This window comes from Melopsittacus undulatus, chromosome 3, assembly GCF_012275295.1.
Source record: "Melopsittacus undulatus isolate bMelUnd1 chromosome 3, bMelUnd1.mat.Z, whole genome shotgun sequence".
In the NCBI taxonomy this organism is placed as follows: domain Eukaryota; kingdom Metazoa; phylum Chordata; class Aves; order Psittaciformes; family Psittaculidae; genus Melopsittacus; species Melopsittacus undulatus.
Genome location: NC_047529.1, coordinates 20,252,275 through 20,273,934, shown reverse-complemented (window position 1 = coordinate 20,273,934; position 21,660 = coordinate 20,252,275). Strand labels below are relative to the sequence as shown.

At 42.7% G+C, this 21,660-nt stretch overlaps 3 protein-coding genes across 3 annotated transcripts; all 3 read right to left on the bottom strand.

Moving 5' to 3' along the window:
• Positions 1-2,744: 2,744 nt before the first annotated feature.
• Positions 2,745-7,656, bottom strand: SF3B6 (splicing factor 3b subunit 6). The gene is made up of 4 exons (XM_005146439.3): positions 7,496-7,656; positions 7,046-7,164; positions 4,144-4,282; positions 2,745-3,693 (listed from the first exon to the last, which is right to left on the bottom strand). Exons 1-4 carry the CDS (start codon positions 7,523-7,525, stop codon positions 3,604-3,606), a joined length of 378 nt encoding a protein of 125 aa, XP_005146496.1. The 5' UTR covers positions 7,526-7,656; the 3' UTR covers positions 2,745-3,603.
• A 135-nt stretch (positions 7,657-7,791) lies between these two features.
• Positions 7,792-13,558, bottom strand: TP53I3 (tumor protein p53 inducible protein 3). Its single transcript, XM_031046622.2, has 6 exons — positions 13,359-13,558; positions 12,216-12,358; positions 11,278-11,545; positions 9,879-10,091; positions 9,014-9,210; positions 7,792-8,244 (listed from the first exon to the last, which is right to left on the bottom strand). The coding sequence occupies exons 2-6, from the start codon at positions 12,351-12,353 to the stop codon at positions 8,044-8,046; spliced, it is 1,017 nt and encodes a 338-aa protein (XP_030902482.2). The 5' UTR covers positions 12,354-12,358; positions 13,359-13,558; the 3' UTR covers positions 7,792-8,043.
• A 1,935-nt stretch (positions 13,559-15,493) lies between these two features.
• Positions 15,494-19,814, bottom strand: PFN4 (profilin family member 4). The gene is given in 5 exon segments (XM_031046560.2): positions 15,494-15,603; positions 16,707-16,812; positions 17,977-18,111; positions 19,696-19,776; positions 19,779-19,814. Coding segments are annotated over 5 exon segments (387 nt in total). The 3' UTR covers positions 15,494-15,574.
• Between the last annotated feature and the right edge of the window lie 1,846 nt (positions 19,815-21,660).

Genomic DNA, 21,660 nt, shown 5'->3' with positions numbered 1-21,660 from the left:
CAGCCAGCAAGCTTCTGCCACACCTAAAACGAGCAGAAGGGCATTGCTCTGCCCCTCTGCCAGTAAAAAAACATATTTCTGGTCATATTCAGCCTCCTTGTCCCCCTCTGCAGTACTGCTATGCACTTCCCCTTCACCCTTAACAGCTCTACCCAGCCATTACAGAGTCAGTAAAATCCTTATTACAGCTGGCTGATGAAGTGCTCCCCCTCCTCACCCTTTCTCTGCAGAGGCCATTGTTGGAAGCAGAGTATTACATTTTGCATGCCAATTTCATTAAAAAAAAATCTGAAAGGAAAACTAATTGTGCTTTGTGATACTTTGGGAAATTAAGTCTTCAAGGAAATGTAATCTCCAGCTCTTTATTTGACTGCAAATGCGTTAATTTATTTAATTGTATCATCGATCAACACACTACATGTAATTGTTAACACTGTATAATGGATGGGAAGAAATTTACTGTCATTGCCTGTGTAATCAGATATGCTCTTGTTACTAATTTCTAAACAGCATCCATGGAAAAAAATGACCTTCCAGGCTTAATTTCATGCCCTACTTCCTGAAAAATTAAATGGGAAGTGAGCACACACAAAAACCAGCACAGATGCAGAGTACAAGGCTGGTAACATCTGCCTTATTTGCTGCCCCCTCTGCCATTCAGATAACTGATCTCATTTCCCTGTCCTTTGATATTACATTTCAAACAAAATCTTGAGCAGACCTCATCAAAACAATCCTCCAGGCATTCGATTTCCATTCCCTCTGTCTTGCAGGTACAAATTATTATTTCATTTTACATGTGCAGGGACATTGAAAGCCCTGAACAGGCACTAGAAGAAAAAGTATGAAATGGAATATTTAATGAAAGGCAGCAGCTGAGCTCTCAGAGAAATCAAAAGCTGCTGATCTTGAGGATTCATTGAAGGCATTTTTATTAATCTTATTACCCTAAAGAATTGCTTTTTATATATGTTTTTCAAACAGCATCAAATCCTCATCTAAACAGCCACTGCAGTGCAAGTACCGCACTCTCTGTTATTGACAGAAGCAATGTGGTATTTGCATGATTTTAAACAAGTCCAGAAGCCTGTGGCACCATTACCAGCACTTTAGTGGTTTATTATCAGTATTTATTCTTGTTTGAAGCATAAATCCAGCATGCTAACAAGCACCTCCAGTTTCTGTTACAGAAAGGGGCCTTCTAAATGCCCACCAGCTTGTGTGAACAGCCCTTATTTGGCACATCTGTGTGGCTATATGGCACATAAATATTGATACATATATACACATATATGCAGTGGAGGCCATTTCTAAAATTTAAAAGCTATGGGTGCTGACACAGAATCAATAGGATTTCATTCATTTAAATGTTTTTAAGGCAAGCTGGGTTTTGCTTTTGAAATTTAGGTTTGTATAATCTGACAGACAAACCCCCAGAAATCAAACTGGCACTGGAGCAGTAACAGCTCACCTAAGAACAACAGCAGATCACAGCTGCTTCACATTTAATGTACCTGTGACCCAGCTGCACACAACCAGAGGAGCAGCACACATCAGGTCATGACTTTCCTGTGCTTCAGAGATGAACACAGCCACTCACAGACTCCAAGTCCCTCATCACCTGGTTCCTGACTGCAGGGACAGCTCTCTGGGGCCTGCAAGGCTGCAGGAAGCAGCATAGCTTTTAGGGAAGGACATGGGTTTGAAGAGCCACATAAGACTTTTTACTAGAGACACTGGATGTAATTCTCACTTGCATCCCAAAAACCGGTCTGCAACAGAGGATAAGGCAGACTCATTGGCCAGCCACCAGGTGAAATTTTGAACACCCACTCAAAGCTAAAAACCACACTCCAGCCATTTCAGCTACCTCCTCACAGGTGCTCAGGGGTGAAAGAGCCAGCTCAGAGCATCACTGCCATCCTTCACACTCCTCCTCACCAGATGAGGAAGAACAAAGGATCTGCATAGCACACAGCAGCTGCAAGGGACTTCCTCCACATGAGTGTCAGACACGGTAAACAGAGCTGGGTGTCCCTGCCCATCACTCACGTGCTGAACACGTGCTCGTGTATGGCAACAGATGCTCTACAGAGTCTTACCTGAACCATGAGTGTTCAGGCAACGCATGACTCACTTTCTGAAAGGAAAGCTTACATGCAGAAGTAGCACAGCATAAAGCAAGCCTTGCTGAAAAAAAACAAACAAAACAAAACACAAGGCAGACAATACTTTTTTTTTTTTTTTTACTCAACGGACCCAAAACCAGCATGGTTCTTTAAGTGACAATTTTCAACAAAAAATCCAAGAAAATAGAAATGTTCCTTTATGACAGTCCAATGCACTGAAAAAGAAAAGCTCCAACTTAAATTCCAAATCCTCAAAGTATGTTTGCATCTACCCATGTTCTGCACTGGCTGGAAGTTTTCTGCTCATGGAGTTAAATATTACATCCAAGCAGATAAATTCTCCTGAGGCAGGATACTACCAACACTCATACAACTCTCAGCAGGTTCAGAACAGAGGTAGAGGTGATTCTTTTGCACTTCCAAAATACAAAGTATGCATAACCCATGTAGCACACTAATTTTTATTCATAGGACGCGAGTGCTAAAAAAAGCTAGCCAAAAAATTTACATCTGTTTATCTTCCACCAGATGCTACATCTAAGAATTTCTGTACATGAAATATATTACAGTTCAAAAACACCAATTAGAAAACAATAACACTACAGGTATTGAAAACTACCACCTTCACCTACTCCCTTGTTTTGGTCAGGTGTTCTCTACTTAACATTAAAAGGCACCAGGTTTATTCCTGCCACTCCTAACATGGTATACGTGGTAACTTCCCTGTATCACCCTACAGTGATGCACGATTAGAGGAAGATTCTTTTACTGCAGCTTATCAGCTCTGTCTCAGTCACTGGGAACAATCTGATTGAAGTCACCTGAACAGTTGGATTCTTTTAAAAGGTAAATGATTTTCTGTAGTTTGTAAAAGAAACTTATAAGCATGGACTTGGGCTTGCTTTGTTTCTAGTAAGCAGCCACCTAATGATCACATAAGGAAGTGAGATTCCTTCAAACACACACTCCTAGAGGGAGAAAAGCACAACAATTTGGGTAAAATATACAGGTGTGAAGTATCAAACCATACTCCATTATCCTTTAAAAAGCACACAAAAATCACTGTAACAGGGAGACTACCTGAAATGCTCCATTTTCAGAAAGTAGCAAATGAAATTTACCTGCCTGCAGCTCTCTGGATTAACTGCTGCCACCTGAAGGCTGGGTGGAACTTCAGGAGGTGCAAAATGCTCAACCTGCTTGGTCCCATCTTAAAAGGTACTGCTAGAAACAGGACTGGGGTTACGCTGCACTGTTACTGACAACACAGAGAAGCTGTGTCTATTTATGGGGATTTAATCTTAAAGCAGATCTTCCAGTGTTTTACATTTATTTACTTCTAATGTGAAGATCTAAAGATTCAAATTACAGCTTATAAGATTTAAAGGAAAAAGTTATACTTAATTGAGAATTCCTATGTTTAGGTCAAGAATTCAGTGGCAGGTTTTGAAAACAGTTTACCAAAAAGAGCAGTTTATTTTGGTGGGTCTGTATTAATTCCATATTTTTCCTTGAGAAGTTTAAGCTGTTCCTCCTTCTTCTTTGTGTCCATCTTTTGGAATGCCTGGAATTAGGAAAAGATGTGAGAAATGAAAAAAAATCTCATTTTCTGCATGTTATTTCCTAGTAACTGCAACCATCATCAGTACGAATTACACTGATAGCGGTATTTAATCCTTGGCCCCAGGGAATTCCTCAGTCCCCTGCACACCAAGTCACAGGCAGAACATCTTTTTACCCGCACAAAAAATCTCACATGCTGCTGCAAATGTGCAGCTGTAAGCCCAGGCTTCCTGTTCTCCAAAGTACAGTCTCCAAAAACATGTTTTTTAACACTTTTTTTTCCATACAGATCACCAAGTAAAGATGAAATCCTGTAAATTTATCCAATCAATTACCACTGCCAGTTTGGATTCATTTCTAAAAATTATCCAAGCACCTCTCTTTTCAAACTGAATTTCTTTTTGTGCTAGCTGTGTTCACAAGTAACTTAAAAACCACCAAGTGTACATACCCTGTTTGCATTATAGTAGAGAACAACAAGGTATCTGTTGCACACATTGAATCCTGATAGGTGATCACAAGCATTTTTGGCATCAAAGATGTCTTCATAGACCACATAGGCTGTTCCTCTAGTTTCAGGAGTGTTTCCACTGCAAGGCAAGATGAATTTTAATGTTCAACAAAATTAACAAGAAATAGTTCTATCAGTCTTCAGCACTAACTGAGATTGAATTAACTAATGCAACTTCATGAGAAAACTATTTATTCTTATTTTTTTCTAAATCACAGAATACTTTGGGTCGGAAGGGACCTTCAAGATCATCCAGGTCCAACCCCCTGCCATAGGCAGGGACACCACCCACTAGAGCAGGTTGCTCCAAGCCCCACCCAACCTGATCTTGAGCACTGCCAGGGATGGGGCAGCCACAACTTCTCTGGGCAACCTGTTCCAGCATCTCACCAGCCTCACAGGGAAGAATTTCTTCCTAATACCTAATCTAAATCTCTCCTCTTTCAGTTTAAAGCCATTACCCTTTGTCCTCTCAAGATGTTAAAATACATTCCCACTTTCCACACCAATCTCTCCTTACAGTTCAGAGTCAGAGACAGGATCATGAAAGAGAAACATGTGCTGCATTATGCTCCTTAAGGGAAATTCACCTCTCCACAACAGCTATCAGAAGCTGCTGCTGTCAGGGGTTGTCATATTTCTGGAAATACTTTAAGTTTTCATTACAGCCATTAGCTTGGTTTATTTAATATTACACGGCTGGGCTGTCAGTTAATGGCTGTCTGGATCAGATGTCTCCCCAAGATGGAATACGGCTCTGGGCATATCACAAAGTCAATTTAAAAGAGTTGAACCAGCCTTGCTGCTGCAAGACCAGGTCAGGTGCACAACCATTGCCTATCAGGCCGTCAATCCAATTTCTTTTGCCTGAGGGACTGGAGACACGTCTGAGCACATAAGCCTAACCAGCACAGAGAGACTGCAGAGTTTACAGATCCAAAAGACCTCAACTAAAAAGACAGCTACAGCAAACCTAGTAACCAGAACTGTCTCCAAGGTGCTTGCTTCTCAGAAGAGAACTCCTGAAGACAAATGATACCACACATATCCACAACAGAATACATACAAATGCAAAGAGGAGAATGGCATAAAAACCACACTAGGCACACAAGTGACTACAACAGGACTTCCATGTTATGGATATTTCTGTGGAAAATATGAGCCAGGAGTTCTGAACAAACCTTTGTTCATATACACCAGTACATCACTGATGGAAAGCTCCCCCAATACATCTTCATTCTTTATGTCCCACTGTCATGCTGTTCTAACCTAATTTTCAGGAAGCCTTTAGTATTTGTTCTCCTTTATGCTTATTAATGAAGAATCACACCTATTTTGCCAAGCAGTAAGTTTACTTTGGCCACTTCTGCAGTCACTTCTGTTGCACTTCCCTGCATGAGACGCATCTCACTAGCTCCACCTTACCAAGACACCACCAGCAGTATGACTGACCACCTCCCTTGTTTGTTTACTGAGGCAATTCTGACTTAAAACTCACTTTATTCTATATGGTGAATAACCACACTATGGCTTCAATATAAGCCATAGTGGGTACTTAATTGGTACACTATTTGGGGTACTTAAGTTTGGTCTGTTTAACTGTTTACATATTTACATCCTGCACAGTCAAAACAATTCAGTTTATCGTGGATTAATCACCCTCCCCAGTCCCAGAGCATGGTGAATTGGAGAGCGATATAAATGAATAACAAAGATACGTTCCACTTTAACCTCATCAGCAACAGAGATGCTGCAGGTTATTTTACCAACAGTACAAAAAAAAAATAACAGACAACCTATGTCAAATATAAACTACATTTCCTTTCTATTTATACACTTACTGAGATGTGACTTACAATGTTTTAAGTATTGAACACCAAGTTTAATTTCCTCCCCCTTCCTTCCTAAATATTTGTCTTAATAGGAAAAAATCCCAATCTTTTTGTGTGTCAGTACTCTAACCAGCATTACCACAGTTCCCAAAAGTGCTTCCTGAATTCCAGCTTCAGCCAACTCTTCCCTAGACCCTTAGTGGAACATAATACTAACCAGATGAAATTATGGTTTAATCTGCAGCATTCAGACAGTATTCAGGGTAACAAGGAATGTCATAATGCACATCTTTAATGCCTGAAGTAATTAAGAGAAAAACATCACAGAATCCCAAGGGTTGGAAGGGACCTCAAAAAATCATCCAGTCCAACCCCCCTGCAAGAGCAGGGTAACCTAGAGTATATCACACAGGAACTTGTCCAGGTGGGCCTTGAATATCTCCAACGTAGAAGACTCCACAACCCCTCTAAGCAACCTGCTCCACCTCAATCTGTTGTATAATCTCGATGCATTTTAGAACAGAATTTCAGTCAGACTGCCATCATCCACAGCTGTGTGGCTCAGGGACAAGCTGTATCTGAAGCACAGGTAATTGTTTCCGGTCAACAGGTCCAGCAGCAACAGTAATATCTCTATTTTTGCATCAGTCAAGTATCTAATACTCACTAAATAGGCAAAATTTTAAAACAATCAATTTCTATTTTTCATTTTTACCTGAAGTTAAAAGGTTAAAGATATTTAAGATTTGCTTAGGAGAGCTTCTCATATTTTTACCAGCACACCTAAGCCCACATCAGAATTAAGCTTTTGCACCTTACCTACCAGCAATATTATTTTCTAAGGAATACACACCTAAGAGAAATATCATCACACCCACTTTTGGCACATATGGATACTGCTAAAGTACATTTAACTTTTTCAGCTACAAAATCCAGTTACTATCTACCACAATAAGAATATTGATACTAAAGCTGATTATATCCCTTTCACGAAGAACTAAAATACTTACACTCTGATTTGTCGAATAGGCCCGTATTTCCCAAAAATATCGTACATTTCTTCTGCTGTGATTTTATATGGCAGGTTCCTAATATACAGTATCCGATTAACTTCTGGAGGCAGCCGAATCTGATGCAGAAACAACATACGGTGCGTTAGACCTAGTGTGCTCACTTCAAACCTCAAAAACTGCTGCCTACGAGCTAAATCTTTGGGCTAGCATCACCGAGACAGTCTGTGTACTCCCCGGGTCCTCTTTTAACCCTTCACAGCTACAAACTTTACGTGTTTCTGGTAAACAAGAGGCCTGCCTGGAGGGGAACAGGCTCCCTTGGCCAGGGACGCGAAAAGGAGCTCAGGCCAGGAGGGAAGGCCTGCTCTCAGCCTCCGGGCCGGGGGACTTCTCACCACCACTAAGGGCTGAGGTGGGCCAGGGAGCGGGGGGGAAGAGAGCACTCACGTTGGCTCGCTTGGCCGCTTGCATCGCCATGGCGCCGGTCGGAGGGAGGAGGCTGTGCCTGAGAGAGAAACTCCGACAGTGCAAAGAGCCCAGCTGCCGCTCACCCTCTCCTCAGCGGGACACCCGGATGCTATCCCAGCGTGCTCCGCGCCGGAACTACAGCCCGACACGCACGGGTGTGTGGGAGGCACGTGATTTGCGTGCTGCCTCGCCCCCTGGCCCCGCCCCCCGTGGGTACGGGGCTGGCAGTGCTGCAGGCCCTGCACGCTGGGGTTGGTGCTAGTGGGGTTTTAGGCTGCCCTTTCAGGGACACAGCCGCCTGGCCTGTGGGGAGGGTCCGGAAGCAGGCGGTAAGGAACCCGGAGCTAGGCCTGGCAGTTCCCTCCCGCGTTCAAGACACGATGCCAGAGCTGCAGTGTTAATCTCTTTTTTACTGAGCACGTTTTGTAAGGTGCTGCGTTACCCCTCCTTTTTGGCACCTTCCCACAATAAAACCATTCCGATGTGGAAGCAGAAGTTCAATTTCTCTGCTTGTCAAGCACTACTACCTATTGCGTCCCTGGAACTAAGTCAGGTATTTGAATGACAATCTTGCCAATATTCTTGTTTTGTTCCATGGTCCTGTGTGCCTCTGCAATGTCATCCAGACGGTAAATGCTGTGGACAACTGGTTTGAGATGAGGGGACATTCCTCTGGAAAAATATGGCAGCACCTTTTCGGTGAAGTCCTTCACCAGCTGTTCCTTATACTGGAGGAGAAAAGAAGCATTTTGGAGGTTATTCCCAGTCGTTTAATTTACAGAGGTATCTCTAACCACAGTGCACAGTTCTCAAGGAGAAGCTTCCTGACATTTTCATAGTGAGACAGACGTATAAACAACTGACAGGTGCAAGTTACAAACAAGAAGAAAACTTTTAGGTTATACTTTAAATGACTGAAATTCTCCAAAACAAGTTGTATGCTATCAGCTTAGCACAGAACCATTTAAACTCGAACTGATGGAAGTTCTTGAGAATATTATGTATTAAACCATGCAAAAAACTATCCCAGGGCTCTGCACTGCTGTCTTTCACTGTAATATCTGAGAATTATCCTCATAAGGTGATTCTTCCTTGGTAATTTCCAGGGATCCAAATGACCTTGGTCTCTACTTTGAAAAACGATCTGACAGGGGTTTTCTCCCCACCCACCCCCAACTTGATAAAGTTTCCTGATCACTTGAGGTTTTTTTTTCTTCTTAGGCCAAATCTTTGAGCTATGGTACTTGTGAAGTACATCAGTAAGCCCTGGGTATCATTCCTCTGATTCAGCAGTTGTAAAAGGGATGCATTTGATAGAAAAGGGAATTTACAACTTAATTTTGCAGTGTTTTCCAAAGTATGTAGTAACAGTTCAAGGTGCTGCTTTTTTGGTAATAATGTGTTAGATTCTGCTTTAATATTGGTATCTAAAGAAAGCTCTCAAAACTCATTGATTTTAAGATAAAACTGTATACACTGTTGACAGCCATTACTTGCCTTCTTGTCTCTTGATCGTAATAGACTTGTGTGGATGGTTGCTCTTTTGCTAAGCAGGCTTGAAAGCAAATCTCCACGTACTTCACCTCCACCAAGTAGTCCATAAATAATCCACCGGCCATCAGTACTCAGACAGTTGATATTCTTCTCCCAGTAAGAGCCACCAACAGGATCCAAAATAATATCTACTCCAGAGCCTCAAGTAGAAACAGAAAATATTTCAACAATGTAGTTAAACTGCTTTAAAGGCAGAATTTCAGGCAGAACTAAATAAAACCTTATACTTCACAGGCACAGAATCAATCCTGCAATTCTTATTTAAATCTTTCTACTGATTAGGAATTGGCACAATGGTTTGTGAGGAATTCTAGAATTGGGAACAAAAAATAATCACTAGATACAGGTATCTATGTATAGTTAGATAGATATAGATCGATATGGATATCCAGATGCAGACTGCATCATAAACCATCCCAAATGCTTAGAAAAGCTATTTTTTTCTAACAGAGAACTAATTTTTGTTCCTGTATTCAAGCACTTAACAAGGTAAGTGCAAGGATCCCACAGTTCCCTGTGGAGGCAGCAATAACACAGGCACAATATTTATGCCTCAAATGAACAAAGAGATTCCATACAGACTTGAGTGCAATTAAACTAAGGAAAGATACATTCTTGGGCTGAACAGGGATGTTCAGCCTGAATGGGCTGAGCAGCCTATTCTTGGGCTGATGGTTGTTGCAACATCATCATTATTGTCTCCTCCTTCACCAGCTAAGGTGACAGTTGAAACTGAGTGTATGTGCATGTAGGTTCAGAGGTGCACACTCCTTAGCTGTAACAGTGTCTTTCACATTGAGGTTCTTACCTTGGGTGAACGCCAAGACCTTTTCACTAAAATTTTCATTCCTGTAGTTGAACCCTACAGCTGCTCCAGCTTTTTCTGTTGCTTTCAGTTTCGCTTCAGTTCCTGCTGTCACAATGGGAACAGCTTTTGCCAGTCTTACTAGCTGAATGGCTGCTAGTCCAACTCCACTAGCTCCAGCGTGGATCAACACTCTCTCGCCCTCCTGTACTTTACCTGAAGGAGGACGTAAGGGAAATAGTTACCCCTTTGTCGTCACATTTGGATTAAAACACAGGCAGTATGGAAAATACTGAAGAGAAAGCTGAAAGAGATGCCCTTAAGTGGGCTTTGTTTACATCTCCATATCCTTCATAAAAGAAACAACTACAGAACTAACACAGTTCACAGTGCATTAACAGGACTCCGTTTTACCAGTGGAATGACTTTAGCTTGGCCCTGCCCAGTTCTGGGCATCCATGACCAAGCTGCTGAGGGGAGTGCAGTCAGCCTTTTTATATCAGGACTGTCCACTGCCATCAACAGAAAACACTTGGAGGATACTACTAGTGAGAAATCAGGCACTCAACAATGAAGAAATACCAGAAGTGCTGGATAATGTTAAGGAGCAGTTTTAACTATCACTTTACCATCTACCAGTTGCCCTCACACATTTGTATTCCACTGATTGTTACTGGAAGTGAGGCACTGGGTCATCCTGGAGACGTGGTCCTTATTGACCACAGGCCCAAAGGAAGCAACACTGGTCATAGCGAGTCTGTATTTTGGGTAGTGAGGAAAGTTACTTGTTTGTAACTCCTGATCTTTAGTGGAGCTTTTAGGTGTTGCTGCTGAAAAGGGTAGGAGAAGGATATTCGTCAGCTGAAGAAAACCCTGGCAAGCACTACTCATTTTCAGAATGAAGAGTGTGAGCTTATATCTGTTTTAAATCAGCTCAGAGGGGATTTTACCTAAAATTAATATCTCTGTGAAACAAGAGAGAAGATGTTGTCTACTGTAGATTCACAAGCAATTAGTGAGAAGGTTCAGGATATGGTAATTCTTGCAGCAACATTAGAAGTAGGATGTGTTTGCAGTTGTCTGGAGAACATGTAAGTTACTTCAGGGGTTAGGCTTAGTGGAAATTGCTGTTCAAGCTAAGATGAAAAGAAAACTGACCATCTTTCCATATCCTTCCTTGTAAATATGCAGTCATCAGAGTAAGTTGTGACTCAGGACATGTGGTCAAGATTTGCGGATTTGGGTCTGGCATACCAGATTCTGACCCATGTGAATGGAATGACAGAGAAAAGGTTCTTTGGAGGCAAACAGCATACAGGTGGAGGCAAGAAAGAGAGGATTTCAGAACAGAAAAGAAGACAAGCTTCCTTTGGTGGGATAGATTTGCAAATACGTTTCTCACCTATAAAGTGCAGCAGCTGAAAGGCTGTTATCCAGGCTTCAGGAATAGCTGCAGCCTGAGTAAAAGTCAGATCTTTGGGAATTGGCATGAGACAGCCTTCGGGTACTGTAACATATTCTGCCTGGCCACCTCCGGAAAGCAGAGCCATCACTGCATCACCAATCTTCCACTGGCCCCGGCAGCCAGGTCCGAGCCCAACCACATTTCCAGCTGCTTCTAAGCCTAAAATATCGCTTGCTCCTTCAGGGGGAAGGTACTTCCCTCTCCTCTATAATAAAAGAGAGGGCAAGGAAGGAAAAGCCACATATCAGTGAGTGTAATGACCTGCAGTATTTCATTCATATCCAACCTAAATTCCTACTTACTTAATCCCAGTTTTTGCACTGTGCAAATGCTCAGTAAGTTGAGCATCTTTTATACTCTAGCAACACTTCTTGTTTCCCAAGTATGTTTTAGTCTTAGAAGTCTATCTGCAAATTCAATCTGTTGTGAGTTCCCTTTGACCAGGCCAGTCCATACTGGGGAAGTATTATGGGGAAGTATTATGGTCCCCAGTGGCAGAGCATGGCTTTCAGCTCGAATTAAAACAGCTCATACTTAACAATTTGCATGTGATTTTTCCCTGCTGTAATGAAGCCAGTGAAATATTTCATGTTCATCTCAAATGCCCAGAGAATGGTCTAAGCATCTATAAAGACCAGAGCTCTGTTTTTATGTCTTTTCTTGAAAGGCAGCTGCCTTTTCCATGCCACTCCAGCATTGCAGTGACCCAGACAAAAACACTTTACTGCTGAATCAACAGACATAACTTCTTGAACTCCCATCCAATAGCTCACCAGATCTCTCTTTTAACTCTTCAGATTTGTCAAGACTTCAGAGAGGGCTGGAAAAAATCAGTGTCATTTTCAGGTGCATTAATCTGCTTAACATACACGTACCTGGAGTAAATCAGCCCTATTCAGAGCACTGGCAGAGACCTTCACAAGCACTTCTCCTTCTCCTGGATTTGGTTTTGTCACGTTTTTCACATAGAGATTTTCTGGGCCTCCTGGGCAATCAAAATAAGCAGCCAACATTTTATCTGAAAGAAAGAAAAACCCAAAAACTTGGCATGAATGCAGGCGCACTTACGTGTAGCTGGAAAGTCTCAGTAATCAGTAACCACAGCTTCAGAGACTCCACTTTGCAGATGAAGAATGCAAACTGTGGCACAGTTCAAAGGTAGAACAGGGGAGAGCCACCAGAGAAAGCTGAGGAGTTACAGTGCAATGAAATACATTAATGTTGGAACACAACATATCATTGCAAAAGCATTTGACAAACCACAAAGATCACCTTGCATCAAGGCACACACTTCAGTCCTGCACAGAACCATGCCTGGAGCCGGCAGTGCTGAGCACCCAACCTAAACTATGAAATGTAGCACACAAATGAAAACAGCCTCCCTTGCTCTCGACTCCCTGCGTGGTAAGCGCTCGAATGCTCAACTGACTGAAGGACAAGGCCTCTTAAAATGGTAGACACAAGTGGGATTTTAAAACTCTCAACAGAAAGAGCCTTTATTGAACACATCTAAAATCGCGTAAGTGCTGCTTTACAGTTCAGCCCATAGACAACTTGAAGATACCTAAAGGCACAATGGTGATCTAGCACAAATGAAAGGTAACAAATGGTTTTTAGAAGTCTTATTTATCCCCTTTGCCTCAGCAGGTGATTGCTGTGTGCCTAAGTTGCACTGGTAGAGAGTCCTGCTGCTGAAGGAGTCGCTCAAGTGACTTCTCAGACACTGTTCTGGTGTCCTTGCTTTTGCCACCATCAGTTGTTGAGGTGGGCTGAGAGGTCCAGCCTCCTCCTGCCTGGCAAAATCAAACCTGCTGCAGTCTTTTCTGTGTCCACTAGGTGGAAGGAAAGCACCAGTGAGGATCCCAGCACATGGCTTTCAAATGGTCAGAAGACCGCAGGAATTGAAAAACAAGTTTCCAACCAAAAGCAACAACTTCAAACCGTCAGATCTGCCAGCAATGGCCCAAAACAACAATTCAAAGAAGTTATGTGGTTCCCGGGCACGATTCGTGACTCACTTTTTTCCTGTAAAGGAAGGAAGGACGTTCTCCACACCAGGAACGAACCCAGCCTGTGTTTGGGATCAGAGTCTGATCCCAGTTCCTCTTCTTCCAGCTCTTGCAATTGGCGTTCCCGAAAACAAATATGTCTCACTTTTTTCCTGTAAAGAATGAGGTTCTCAGCACTGGGAACGAACCCAGCCTTTCTCAGGGCAGAGTCTGATCTCAGTTCCTCCTCTCCCAGCTCCTCCAATTGGCTGTTCCTGAGCAAGTCAGAGGGTAGAGCACGATGAGGGTGTGTTTTACTTTGGAGGGACAGACATGAACAGAGTCAGAAGTATTACTACATCTCACCATTATTTCTACCCACGGAGCTAGCCCACCAATTGTGGTACAAATCTACTTTCCCTTTTGGCATTGAGAGATTGAGAGATCTTCTGCTCCCCCTGTGTCGTGCTTTAAGCCCAACCGGTAACTCAGAACCATGCAGCCTCTTGCTCACCCCCTCACTTCTTCCTCCCCCCACTCCCGGAGGGATGGGGAGGAGAATCAAAAGAATGTAACTCCCACAGGTTGAGATAAGAACAGTTCAGTAACTAAGGTATAACACAAACCACTACTGCTGCCACCAATAATAATAATTATAAGGGAAATAACAAGGGAAGAGAATACAACCACTGACCACATGCCGATCAATACCCAGCCTGACCCGAGCAGCAGTCTGGGCCTTCTGGGGTAACTGCCCCCGGTTTCTATACTGGGCATTATGTGCTGTGGTATGGAACACCCCTTTGGCTAGTTTGGGTCAGGTGTCCTGTCTTTGCTTCCTCACCACATCTTGTGCTTCTCCTCACCTGGCAGAGCATGAGAGACTGAAAAGTCCTTGATTAGAGTAAGCATTACTGAACAACAACTAAAACATTGGTGTGTTACCAGCACTGTTCTCAGACTAAAGCCAAACCACAGCACTGTATCAGCTACTAAGGAGAAAAATAACTGTTACAGCTGAAACTAGGACACCCCAACACAGAGGGAGGTTTGATCCAATGCCCTTGCTGTGCTAATCCACTGGATGTGTGTGTATTTGTATGTTCTCATACAGAGCATTGAACTGCTGATTTGATTTCTGACCAGATGTACTAAAATGGCATTAAGAGTGTGAGAGCTGTGAAAGTCCTTATGCTACACAACCAACTTAGGAGCCTTTATTGTGCTTTGTTCCTGTAAGTGGTGTTCAAAGTTCACTGGTTTATGTCCACAAGCCCCATGCATTTCTACCTGATTGTTTAGGTGCATGATCGCACCTCTTCCTTAAGCTTTGCTCTTTTCTCCAGAAGAAGGATCAGACCATTCCTTTCTCTGTGTCCTTGTTACCAGCTCTCAACTATTTGAGTTGTCAGGGAATAAAACTGGCACTTCAAATTATTTAAAAATGATAAATTGTATGTCTGTCCATGTGTGGGAATATTCTGTCATTTTTTTTCCCCTATCAATTTTGAGATTTTGGGATTCAGGCTTTTAAACTCTTCTTTGAAATGAAACTAATTCAGAATCAAATATAGCTAAAAAGTCTTTTGTTCTCATGTGACTCAGATAGCTAATGATTTGTTTCTGCAAATGAAAAAATCATGGAGCCTGGTCTTCTTAAGACTTATCTTCTTTGATGTCCTTTACACACAGTGTGATTCAAGCCTGGTAGTGACTTTGTCCCTCCTCCCCACTCCTCACAGAACTTTGCAGTTACTACAGTTCAAAATAACTTTATAGCAGTCAATGACAATGCAAACTCTCATGTTAAAATGTGTTTTATTTGTCATATTCAAAGATGTACAGGACAGTCTGAAAATATGTTAATGTAACATTGTCCTTTGTTCCTTGGGTCAGTGATGCTTTGCATAGCTATAATGCTATTAGAGAACTTTCTTTGCTTAGTGAGATTAACAGTTTTCTTACATGGAAACAGGTGAAAAGACACATTAGAAAGATTAAGCAGAGCATCCTAAACCAAATCACTTTCAATTCAGTTTAGAAACATAGAGGACAGATGCATAGGGTAGTCCTCTTAAGAGCAGTGAACCCCCAAGCATTCTTGAAAAAACAGAAGGAAACTCAGCACTTGGAATGTTGTAAACCAGCAGTTTCTTGCTTAAACTGGATAATGCTTCAAGCTTCTATACTTTACCACCTTGTGAGCAGTCCTTTGGAGCTTAATGACGTTCAGGTTTTCTGCACATTCAGCTACCTTTCTCTCTAAAGTAGTCTGCTATAAAAATACAAGGAAACAAAAAAAATCAACAATGATAAAAATCATACACAGAATTCCTGTAATAGAGATGTTTTTTTTTTCAAGTTCAAATCCACCTCAGACTAGACCGTACTCAAAAGCAGACAGCAGTATTTCTAGCTGACAATTAAAAATACTAATACCTATATTCACGAGGTATTATCTGTTCCAGAGAACCAACATTGAGCACTTTGTATCATTTTCAGAAATCTCTTGTAACATGTGAAGAAAAGCTGCTTTGTTTTCTTTTCACAAAGAAATGATCCACAACATCAAGAATAAACTCCAGAGAATGTACGTTGTCAAAACCACTGCAGATCTGGCTCTGGAAACACTTAAACCTTACACTTTACTCAGGAACAGTGACCAATTATAGACAAAGTGACTATTTGCAAGACCAAATAACTTGTATGAAAACTGTTACGGGATTTTGCAAGTGTTGGCAGGTTTTTTGCAGTTTTCCAACTTCACACTTTCTGTCTTCTTCCTGTGGCAGCAAAGGAGCTACTATCAACTATCATGTTGCTACTAATTTATTACTGAGCCAGCCAACCAGACCTGGGGCTAAATAATACCTTCTGGATCTGCTCTAGCTCCATTTGTAGTACTGCAGGAAAATACTAGGCTAAAGGTAGTCTGAAGTTGTCTTAAAATATGAGGCCTAATTCTTAGATTTATTCTCTTGGAGACCTCATGTCTCTTTGAAGTGGACTGTGAAGCAGAGTATCAAAGCTGATGCTCTACAAAAGTGTGCTTAAGACCTCAGCATGAGGCATATGAGGTCAATAACATGTGACTGCCAGACCCCGTTTTGCTGAAGGGTAACTAACAGAAAACTTGTGCCAGAATGGCCAAGGGAAGAGAGTTTGGCAACCACTTCATACCTATGGAGGCTCTGCAATGCAATGGGATGTGATGTCTGGAGAGGGTTTAGCTGTGGAGCCATAACCACATCTGTGTTCAGTTACCCAGATTTCAGGATCTGTTAGTTTGTCAGATTGATTTTTGAAGCTTTTTGCAAGGGCAGAGCTGATTGGTGAGATGCCAGCATGCAGGCACACAGGTACAGCCATTTCTCTTACCTAGTTTCTCCACAGCTTCCACGTACACACTGAGACACATGCCCGCTTTGTAAGTAGCAACCAGGATGAAAGTCTTTGTCTTCACAACTATCAGTCCGCCATCTGGCTAGATAATATGGAAAACTGGTATAAGGTTACAAGGCTCTAAAAAACTCACATAGATATACATACCACCTGACAGTTTGGGCCAACTACAGGCATTTTCTGTGCCAGTATACCTTTTTTTAAGGGGGAAAGGGCAAATGCTGTCTTAAAATATAAGCCAGGACACAGATAAACAGTGGCATTGCATATTCTGAAGACTATTGACTATTAAAGCAAGTCAGTCAAATGCTTTATTATATTGCCTTCCATTGATTAATGTATCACTTCCATTGACAAATGTATTATTGCACAGCATTTTGAAGACATTATCCTAGTGCTCAATGTCATATACAAAAGCACTGATAAATGCAAATAGAATAACTAGTATTGCTGTAAGAGCATGCCCAGTGTTTTATGAACCCTGTCTCCCAAACTCTGCCTTGCCAGTTTATAATGAGGAATGGAGAAAGACATTGCAAAGTACTGCATTTTCCTGAGAGGGGATCCAAACTTGAGAGCTGCCCAGCCTCTTCTGCAAGTTGCTTAGCTCATTTCAGTGTGAATTTACTCAGGAGGTGAAGAACTAAGAAGATCTCAATAACACCCAGTTGTATGTGTGTCACTTTCAGAATGTGTGACTTGGCTGTAGTAACAAAATTCTGCTGTCTTGAACATGGCTGCATGCAGTCATGTCCTCACTTCGTGTCTCTGAATTTCAGAGGTGAATTACTGAGGCTGGAGCCCCACAAGGTGAGTGTCAAACAGGTCCTGCTCACCTCGGCCTTTTTCTCCCATGACCCAGCTACCTTATTTTGGCGCTGGGCTCCCCAGGCCCTTCTATTACCTGTTCAATTAATTAATGAGGCAAGAAACCAAGCCAGCAAAACAATTCAGTGATAGTTTTTTCTCAGCTTAGGGAGATGAACTGTTTTAAAGGAGAACAGAACAAGCCCACAGGTGGTGTTTTGGTGTTAGGGAAATGAATGGTGTTACCCATTAAATTTGTATTATACAGCTAACACTGTATTCTGCTCTGATTTCACTCCACACCTGCTGGGAAGGTGATACGTAGAGAAAGAAAGAGGCATGTGAAGGTTTTCTGCTTGTGTTACATAACCAGACAGCAAGGGAAGAAAGTAGAAAGTCCCCAGATTTCTCAGGATGGCTACAGCTCATATCAACATACATTTTGAAGACAGATGGAATGCTTATCCACATGGACACATTTATAATGCTTCTTGAAGCAGAGTCCTCCCCTTCTAACTTTCAATAAGTTCTTGCAGAAAGCATAGATAAGGTCTAAAGCATTCTTTGGCAGTACCTATGTTAGTACAACACAGTGTTATGGACCAAAAATGCATCTCTTTGCAATGAGGAACTGCTTTCCACCCTCCGTCTTTGATAGCTCACTTAAAATCACGATGCAAAAACCCAACCAACTAACCAACCAAAACACATCTGCCTGGCTCTGAAACTAGACCTAGTTTCTATATAGTCCACTATACTTTCAGAGACTCGTTTAAAACAATCTGCTTAGCCTGTGGTTACCCTCTGCATAGTCTCATTCCTCAGTGACACTCCTCTAGGTCAGCAGGGTGGCCTGCAATGATGGACCCTGCTGTTGAAAGGCAATACAGGGCAGGGCACAGCCTTCCCCGGGTCGTGCAGAGCTCACCTGAGGATGCCAGTTTCAACTATTCTTGGTCAAAAGTGGGGAAGTGTAACTTTTATAAAGTCCAGACCAGATCCTCGCATCTAATGAAGCAGTCTACATGGGCCACAGATCTATTCATGTCAATATGCTCTTGGGCTCAGTGTACACAGAACTGGGTCACTGGTTTGGCAGATTTATATTCAGCTGGTTGCATAAGATGATCCAATGATCCTTTCTGGCCTGACATTCTTTCAGGTCAGTGGAGCTGGGTATGATTTACACCAGCTGAGGACTTTGCTCTAGACCTCTGTATGTAATCTGCCTTGCTGAAGAGTCAGCAGGCCGGCACCTCTGAAAGCTGTAGTTTATCTTAAAGATGATTTCCATATCAAAGATGATGTCACTATTACCTAATGGACTGATACCACTCTCTGAGAATGTGTCCTCAGGGATGGGGCTATCTTAACAAGTGCTTCATCTTTGAACACATTCTTCTGAGCATGCTAAAGTTAACAATATATAATCCTGGAAAAACTGCTGGAAAATGTTTGAGAGCTGTATCAGGGGGATTAGGAGACAAAGTGCTACCTTCCAATGACATAAGGATGACCGTGGTGTGGGAAGTGTTCTTGAACTCCTAGGAAATTCATCAAATCTGTCAGGGAATATAATATGATATGACCAGAAATGCTGTTATTCTGCCGTTCATCAGCTGATGGACAATGAAAACAGATGAACCACAGCTATACCAGCAAATTTAAGGTACCAGGGAGCAGTTCTGAGTACTGTTGGAACACTCTAAGTAGAGTTTTGGCCTGTGCCAGCAAGCAGTTTCCCAAATAATTCTGAGGCAGGAATGGCCCAGGACTGCTCCTTACAGACAGCCTCGTATAGCCACTCTGTGCTGAGGTTGTAGTGTGAGCACAGCACATTCCACACCAGCAGGTCTCAGTGCCAGGGAATAGACCTATGTACATCTACTTTGAGCACAGAGTGGTTAAAAACGAATTCTCGAAAATGCCAGCTAAATGGCGTCTTCTTTCCCAAAATCAAAGACGTGAAATTAGCAGCCAACTCTGCAAGTTAGCCCCCCAACACAGCAGCTGGGCTGTACCCCATAACTTGGTCCCTGAGCTGAGGGAAGCCAGTGTATTTAGTAGGGTGCCATGCTCCCTGCCATTATCGCTACTTTGTGCTACAGATTCACAGAGTTTCTATCTCTGCTTCCCAGGACACTCTTTGATCTCTTACATTAAATCCAAAGATTGATGCACAGACTTGTCTTTCCTTTATGTTGATGATAGCTGCTTTTTCCACATGCTTTGTTCTGATAAAAGACTGTCATTCAGCAAAGCCTGCAGCTGGTTCATTTTCCTTCTGTCTTGTGAAAAGAAATAGATGCATAAATGTTCATTCCCCTTCCCTTTTATATTGGAAACCAGGTCTTACTGCATGTGGAATTAGATATAAATTCCAGATTTAGATTTAATCTTACTGAATGTGAAATTGCCACAGAAGTAAATGCTAGGCCTCAGACAAGCAAAATAACCAAATAAAAATCCTAAAAAGAAGAGAGCAGCAGAACAGACCGGGAGGGCTGGGGGTCGGTGAAATGGTCACTTTTCTCAGAAAGGCCATTAAAGTCCAGTTGTATGCTTGGTTTAGGTCAAGCCTGGCCCAGAAATCCCGACCCTTACCCCCCTATTTCTGCTCTGGTCTGCTGGTTGTAACAAGTTCTATCTCATTTTAAGAAAACTCTAAAGTGTTTTCACTGTGGACTGTTTCCTAAGTGAGAGGAAAATTAAATGGCAGGAAAAAAAGAAGCCAGAAATACTTACACTATAAAAATGTTCTGAATGGCTTCTTTGCCTCGGTCTTCACTGGCAAAGGCTCTGACCGCAGCACGCGAGTCTTGGAAGGTGGACCCAGGGACTGTGAAAACCCACTGGGCCCACTGTACAAGAGGATCTGGTTCGAGACCATCTTAAGAACCTGAACGTACACAAGTCCATGGGACCCGATAAAATCCATCTGTGGGTCCTGAAGGAGCTGGCGAATGAAGTTGCAAAGCCACTGGCAATCATATTTGAAAAATCATGGCTGTCAGGTGAAGTTCCTGATGACTGGAAAAAGGGAAATATAACCCCCATTTTCAAGAAGGGGAAAATGGATGATCCAGGGAATTACAGACCAGTCAGTCTCACCTCTGTGCCTGGCAAAATCTTGGAGCAGACTCTCCTGGAAGGCATGCTAAGGCACATGAAAAACAACAAGGTGCTTGGTGACAGCCAGCATGGCTTTACTAGGGGGAAATCCTGCCTGACCAATTTGGTGGCCTTCTATGACGGGGCTACAGAACTGATGGACAGGGGTAGAGCAATTGATGTCATCTACCTGGATTTGTGCAAAGCGTTCGACACTGTCCCACATGACATCCTTGTCTCTAAATTGGAGAGACATCAATTTGATAGGTGGACCACTCGGTGGATAAAGAACTGGCTGGATGGTCGCATTCAAAGAGTTGTGGCCAATGGCTCAATGTCCAGCTGGAGACCAGTAACGAGTGGTGTCCCTCAGGGATGGGTGTTGGGACTGGTCTTGTTCAACATCTTTGTTGGTGACATGGACAGTGGGATTGAGTGCACCCTCAGCAAGTTTGCCAATGACACCAAGCTGTGTGTTTCAGTTGATATGTCGGAGGGAAGGAATGCCATCCAGAGGGACCTTGACACACTTGTGAGGTGGGCTGATGCCAACCTCATGAAGTTTAACCATGACAAGTGCAAGGTCCTACACCTGGGTCAGAGCAATCCCAGGCACAGCTACAGGTTGGGCAAAAAGGAAATTCATGGTAGTCCTGCAGAGAAGGACTTGGGGGTGTTAGTTGATGAGAAAATGAACATGAGCCAGCTTCAGTGTGCGCTTACAGCCCAGAAAGCCAACCATATCCTGGGCTGCATCAAAAGAAGCGTGACCAGCACGTCGAAGGAGGTGATCCTGCCCCTCTACTCTGCTCTTGTGAGACCTCACTTGGAGTATTGTGTGCAGTTCTGGTGTCCTCAACATAGAAAAGACATGGAACTGTTAGAACAAGTCCAGAGAAGGGCCACGAGGATGATCAGGGGACTGGAGCACCTCCTGTATGAAGACAGGCTGAGAAAGCTGGGGCTGTTTCAGCCTGGAGAAGAGAAGGCTGCGTGGAGACCTCATAGCAGC

Excerpts from the sequence above, each read along its gene's own strand:
- SF3B6 (XM_005146439.3), bottom strand. The coding sequence starts at position 7,525 with ATGGCGATGCAAGCGGCCAAGCGAGCCAAC. Across the intron at positions 7,165-7,495 it reads AAGCGGCCAAGCGAGCCAAC|ATTCGGCTGCCTCCAGAAGT; the intron begins GTGAGTGCTCTC and ends TTTCTGCATCAG. Across the intron at positions 4,283-7,045 it reads CCTATTCGACAAATCAGAGT|TGGAAACACTCCTGAAACTA; the intron begins GTAAGTATTTTA and ends CTTGCCTTGCAG.
- TP53I3 (XM_031046622.2), bottom strand. The coding sequence starts at position 12,353 with ATGTTGGCTGCTTATTTTGATTGCCCAGGAGGCCCAGAAAATCTCTAT. Across the intron at positions 11,546-12,215 it reads ATAGGGCTGATTTACTCCAG|AGGAGAGGGAAGTACCTTCC; the intron begins GTACGTGTATGT and ends CTTTTATTATAG. Across the intron at positions 10,092-11,277 it reads TCAGCTGCTGCACTTTATAG|GTAAAGTACAGGAGGGCGAG; the intron begins GTGAGAAACGTA and ends GTCCTCCTTCAG.